General features: G+C 34.7%; 1 protein-coding gene across 10 annotated transcripts in view; it reads right to left on the bottom strand.

The window, feature by feature from the left end:
- The window catches only part of CDC27 (cell division cycle 27), a 61,823-nt gene that overhangs the window by 10,485 nt on the left and 44,792 nt on the right, over positions 1–6,546 (bottom strand). For all 10 annotated transcript variants that reach the window (XM_007100230.4, XM_024130039.3, XM_007100227.4 and 7 more), the window contains exons 13-15: positions 5,274–5,426; positions 4,167–4,375; positions 2,191–2,308 (exon numbers count right to left, since the gene is read on the bottom strand). In XM_007100230.4, coding sequence (XP_007100292.1) covers positions 2,191–2,308; positions 4,167–4,375; positions 5,274–5,426 — 480 coding nt within the window. The remainder of the gene's footprint in view (positions 1–2,190; positions 2,309–4,166; positions 4,376–5,273; positions 5,427–6,546) is intronic.

Here is a 6,546-nt window from a genome sequence, read left to right on the forward strand (position 1 = left end):
GGCCACTGAGCCTGCGCGTCCGGAGCCTGTGCTCCGCAACGGGAGAGGCCACAACAGTGAGAGGCCCGCGTACCGCAAAAAAAAAAAAAAATGGTCCTTCTGCTTTACATATTTGAAAACCACTGATCTGTAATTCTGGGTAGTAAATAATTTATTTTAAATAACTTAAAAAAAACCCAACCAAGTCTCACTATTTATTCATGTGTACTCATATTCTGCTCTGTTCCTCCTTAGATGAATTATGTGTTAAAAATGAAGTGGGGGCTTCCCTGGTGGCGCAGTGGTTGCGCGTCCGCCTGCCGATGCAGGGGAACCGGGTTCGCGCCCCAGTCTGGGAGGATCCCACATGCCGCGGAGCGGCTGGGCCCGTGAGCCATGGCCGCTGAGCCTGCGCGTCCGGAGCCTGTGCTCTGCAACGGGAGAGGCCACAACAGAGGGAGGCCCGCATACCACCAAAAAAAAAAAAAAAAAAAAATAAAGTGGAACAGACTCACAGACATAGAAAACAAACTTATGGTTACCAAAGGGAAAGGGGTGGGGGAGGGATAAATTAGGAATTTGGGACTAACAGATACAGACTACTATATACAAAATACATAAACAGCAAGGACCTACTGTATAGCACAGGGAACTACATTCAATATCGCATAATAACCTACAATGGGAAAGAATCTGAAAAAGAATATATATATAACTGAATCATCTTGCTGAAAACCTGAAACTAACACAACATTGTAAATCAACTATACTTCAAAAAACAAAAACAGGGAAACTATAGCAAAGATAAGTGACCTTTGTAGGTCTTAGAACCGACAGATCACACAATGCTGGACTATGGGCTTTAGAAACTGGCCAGTGGGGGATGTTCAACCATCACACTTTGTCTGTTTTATATTGTATAATTATGAAACCGTGACCCAGTCTCTTACCTGGAATTTGAGTGTGATTGGAAAGTGGGATTAAAACTGAAATTATGTTCCTTGAAAATCTCAATTAAAATAAATAAGTTAATAAAATAAAATAAAGTGGAGTGAATGGATGTGATTGTGGAACTTTAACGAACAAGAATGTGAGAGTAGGTACTGCCAACATCTGGTGCTAAATTCATCTATGCAATGATCTTTGCAGAAGGTTATTACTACATGTGGCCAAATAGTCTGCCCACAGAACTGAAATCCTAAGTACTAGTTCCCTAACAGAGGAGCATACTCTTTTATCTAAAAACTTCAAAGAAACCACTCAAAATTATAAAACAATCTGTTCCACAATAACTTTAGAAGCAAGCCTACTTTAAAAAATGTTCAACTTCACTAAAAGGTATCAAGAGATAATCAAGTTTGGTTTATCTTAAGTGATGGGAAAAAAAATCTTTAATTTGACATACTTTGTATTTTTTTTGTACAGTATCTAACTATAAAAGAAGTTACCATGTCATTTTTTAAGAAAATTATTATAAAGAACTACAATTCTTCCCCCAAAATGAATAGTGAAATTCCAAACTAATATAATTTTCCTCATATTGCCCGCTTGTTCACACAAAAGCCAAACTTGCTGGGAGAAAGAAAAAGGGGCAGGGGAAGGAAAGAGGGAGAGGGGAAGGGGGTGAGAGGGCAAGAAAAAGAACTTAAGGTACCATGCTTGCAGAGAAACTAGTAAATGAGATTTTAAAAAGCAAACATACCTTTTCTCCTATCTTATCAAAGTACAACTTATTATCAGATACATTAAAAAAATATAAATATAAAATTGGCAATCCACACTGCCTTATAAGAATTTTAATTAGTCCTGACATACCTATATCACTCAGAGGCTAAAATACAGGAAATCATTTGCCTTAAATTATTAATTACTTAATTTAGGAGCTAAATATTAATATGGAAAACTGCTTTCAAAAATATGAAGTATCTCATATGAGTGTTATAATAACCCTATGAGGTATGCAAGGTGGTATTACTTGTCATTCATAAAATAGAACCTCAGAGAAATTAAGTAACTTGCCCAAGGAATGAGGGTACTCCAGTGATTTCTCTTTATGCCAAGCAAAAAGGCAATATTTTTGGCTGTAAAAGAATCCAGGATATTGTTTCAAGAATAACAATAACAAAAAGCCCTAATTTTCATTATAGCAATTAAGTCAATAACAAACATTTCAAAAGGGATTAACTGAACAATACTTAGAAAGCTACTTACTACTCCAATGTGGCAAAGCAAAACCGAACTTTGAGGGTTGATGTCAAGTGCTTTCTGGAAATGCATTTCTGCAAGGCTGAATTTTTCTTGCTTGTAATAAATCATTCCTAAACCATACCTGAGAGTTTAAAATAAAGTACAATTTTAGGGATATGAACTGCTAATTTAGCTCAACTAATAAAAGGATATGTATGGAATGTGGCATTTTAATAAACTAGTAGAAAAATACTGATGGTCTTACGATAGGCAAAAACTATCAGTCATGATAAAAAATTGTCAAAGAATTCTAGACAAGTCACTTTTACAGGTAAAAACAATAAATCCAATCCAGTCAATCAATCAATCAATCAAATAAAACTATAACAATGAGGGGAAAAAAGAAACCACATCCTTAGACCCACCACTACAATCTAGATTTAGTAACTAATTTTTACTGAGTGGTTATCATGTGTGTGTGCCAATAATTTTGTTAAATTCTTTGTGTGATTTATCTCATTTAATCCTAGAAGGAACCAAGGAGATAGGTACTGTTACCAATCACATTTTCAAATAAAGAAACTGAGGCTTAGAGAAGTTAAATAACTTGCCCAAAGTTATACAGCTAATAAGGATTCTAATCAGTTCCTTCCTTTATGATTCTAGACCCTAAACTCCTAACAATGCTACTTCCATGTTATTTGTCCAAATGCATATATATTTTATACTATAATTAGAATATGCATAGTGTCATGTTCTGCTTCCATCCCATCTCCCCACTGTGTCAAAAATATGCTCCTATAGATTTCAAAATTTACAGACTTCAAAATTATATTTTTTAAAGGCTTCAAATAGACTTCAAAATTATACATTTTAAAGACTATGTAACAGTATATTAACTTGATATACAGGTATTTTTCCTGAATTTTCAAAACATCAAATGAACACATTGTGATTGATTTACATTAAGGATCCCTCTTGGCTAAACTAGCTAATGATGATGGGGAATAAACACCAAATAATTAAGAAAAAAAGCACAATAGTATATCTGCTTTATTTGTGTGGTTTTGTTTATTATTATAATTGTGTTAGAGGTGAAGAAAACGTATGAAAAGTTCTGTGCTAATAATGGTGAAAGTGGAGATAACTGAAGAAAGACTACTTACCTTGGAGTTGGAAAAACAAATTTGCTTAATGTTTAGTTAAATACTTATATAGTTACGTAAATAACTCAATATTGAAATTCTTCCCAGTAAAAGCTTGCTAGTCTAAATATTCCTCCTTTTCTCTAATTGAAACAATTATTTTTATAGCATAATATTTGATATGGTAAAGTTTTTTTAAGAATGCAACTACTGCAATATAGCAGAACAGATAGTACTCATTTAAAAAACAACAGAAGTCCTATTAAGAACTGAGCTCTGAAAATATCACAGAGAACTTTATGTGAATGTTGGCAACCCTGACTGTTTAATAGGTCGGCAGAAGCTAGCACTTATCACGCCATCTTTCAGGCAATGTTAACTACTTAGAAATGAGATATCCATTAAAAAACACATATATACAAATGAAAAAATATATTTCAATAATCTAGTGCTTCAGATTTAGTGACGAATAGAAAATTGCTATAATGATTAACCCAAAAGACTAACCTTCCACAGTCCCAACCACTTTCTATTTTAATCACCATTTTAGTGTTCTAAGAAAAAGTAGCAAATCAAAGTAACAAAACCACCTATTTGCAAAAATTTGGTAGGAGAAAAGGTTGAAACTTTTGAATATAAGGATCTGGAATTCTATTGGCATTAGTTAAGAGTTTGTTAAAGGTATAAATTTCACATAAAAAACCATTTTGGTTAGAAGTTATCAACTAGTAGGTACCATTCTTAAGTATTAGTTAGTAATCAAATTCATGACAACAAAGAGATATCTAACAAGAAAAATTACTGAGTATCAGCCCCATCAATAAGATACTGCCTTTGCACTTTGTTAGCACTTACCATGCATTATAATGTCTAGGATTGACTCTGATAGCATTTCGAAAACAAGCTAATGCTTTGTCTAATTCTTCAGTTAACACAAACTCATGCCCTAATAGAGTATAGGCATAAGCATAATTTGGATCAACCTGGATAGCTCTCTGGAAGAATTTAATCGCAATATCATGTTCCCGTTGCAAACTGAAACAGTTCCCTGCAGCACACCAGGCCTTAAAAAAATGGAAACAAGAACCAAATGCACAATTAAAATTTTGTTTTATTTTTTTCTAACAAAAGCAATCTATGACTAAAATCAAGACTCAGATCTTACTTAGAACAGAAAGACAACAATTGAAAGAGTTTTAATATAGTCAATCCTCATTCATGGATTCCATATTGGCAAATATGTCTACTTTCTAAAATTTATTTGTAAAACCAAAATCAATACTTGCAGTGCTTTAGTGATCACTGGTGGATCCAAGTGTGATATGTGTGTGTGTATTTCCCCTAGGAGCAATGGTTCAGTATTTACCAATTCAGCGTTCATGGAGACTACAGAAGCTGAAATATGTTACAGAAGTACCACTAAATATTCTTGAGATGCACGGAAATAAAATCCTTATAGGACTGAAACATGTAAGCTGTGCCTATGTCTTAAAATGACAGTAAAAATTATTATTTTAATTTAAAATGAGCACTTTAAAAAAATCTCTATTTCTGTTTAATGAACTCTACTCTTGGTGACAACAGCAATTATAACAAAACCAAATCTTGATTAATCCTGAATGAAATATCTGCTTTATGATTTTTCTATTTGTGAATCTGCACCATATACACTAGGATTTCCCCTTCGTCTCTGAGTCCCTGCCTATACAGAAGAATACGAAAATAAGTGTGGGTGATACTAAATGAATGATTTGGGTCATTTCCATTTGGTAAAGATGATCAAAAGATAGCTACAGGGAATTCCCTGGTGGTTCAGTGGTTAGGACTCTGCACTCTCACTGCCTAGGGCCCGGGTTCACTCCCTGGTCAGGGAACTAAAATCCCACAAGCTGCGCTGGTGAGGCAAAAAAAAAAAAATTAGAAAAAGATAGCCACATAAGCAGAGTGTTTCAGTTAATTTACCTCTGGTGAATTTTTATCCATATCTGTTAAGTCTTTTGAAAGAACTGAAAGAGCAACATCCTTTTGAAGATGCCAAAGTGTCGTAGAGTAGATCTCCATGCCTTCGACTCTGTAATTCTCAATTCTTCTAACCTCTGAGAATATTCTTTCAGCCTGAAATACAAAAACTAGTAAGGGGAAAACAAGTTGATACAATTTACATATATAGAGGGAGAGAGCTGGGCACTGTTCTCATAGGACCTAAACGCTGCCTTGTTTTACAGTGTTTATGTGAACTAGTATTGATACTAACACATGGCCAAATTGAGCAAGCTTCCATGGTAGGTCAAATATTGATGTAATCATATTCACACTTAACCTAGTTTTTATAAACAAGTCATGGCAGGAACATGAATTCTGAAAAGAAAATTTGTTTCCACCAAAAAGACAAAAGAGAGATCTATACAAAGTTAATAATTTAGAAAGAAGTCAACTATTTTATTCTCAAAAAACACTATTCCATGTTTTAATTATGGCTTTATAGAATAACTCTCAGGAAAGGTGAGAGAAGAATGACCTCTGTAATACAAAACCTATTTTTGTACTCATTATTAAGAGGTTGAGCTGAAAACTTTGGGGAAAAACAGGCTTGGCTGGCCGCCAACCCTATGGCATGTTGAGCACTGAATACTTCCACCAATGTCTTACCTGCTAGGAACTATAGTCCCTGCCTAGTATAATTCCCTTTTCTTCTGTAGCACTCTCTTGACTTTAGGGTCCCTTCTCAGCTACCAGGTCAAAGTTTTTCCTCACCACACTCAAAGCTTCCAGAACTGTGCTTCTCTCCCCTGAAGTTTGAGGCTTTGGGTTATGTACCTCACCAGTTTATCAATTCAGTAAGTTAAAAATTCTGAAAGTCAAGTTTAGTTTAGAATAAGGAATATCTGGTCTACTCTTAATGAAATGAAGATGACAAAATATGGAAACAGAATTTATAAAACTAGAAAAATAGGAACAATTCTTAGATATGGCCATATACTATCTAAAATTAGCTTAGATTTGTGACTTCCCTGAAATACCTTAAAAGTTATACAGATAAGTTTTTCAAATGGGCATTTTTCAAACATGCATTGGTTAAGAGAAGACAGACCTAACCACCTGCCAAATACAGGTTTTGGAAATCTGGTTTAAATTTTTTTTTTTTTTTTTTTTTTTTTTTTCCCCCGGTACGCAGGCCTCTCACTGTTGTGGCCTCTCCCATTGCGGAGCACAGGCTCCGACGCGCAGGCTCAGC

This window comes from Physeter macrocephalus, chromosome 14 (genome assembly GCF_002837175.3).
Source record: "Physeter macrocephalus isolate SW-GA chromosome 14, ASM283717v5, whole genome shotgun sequence".
In the NCBI taxonomy this organism is placed as follows: domain Eukaryota; kingdom Metazoa; phylum Chordata; class Mammalia; order Artiodactyla; family Physeteridae; genus Physeter; species Physeter macrocephalus.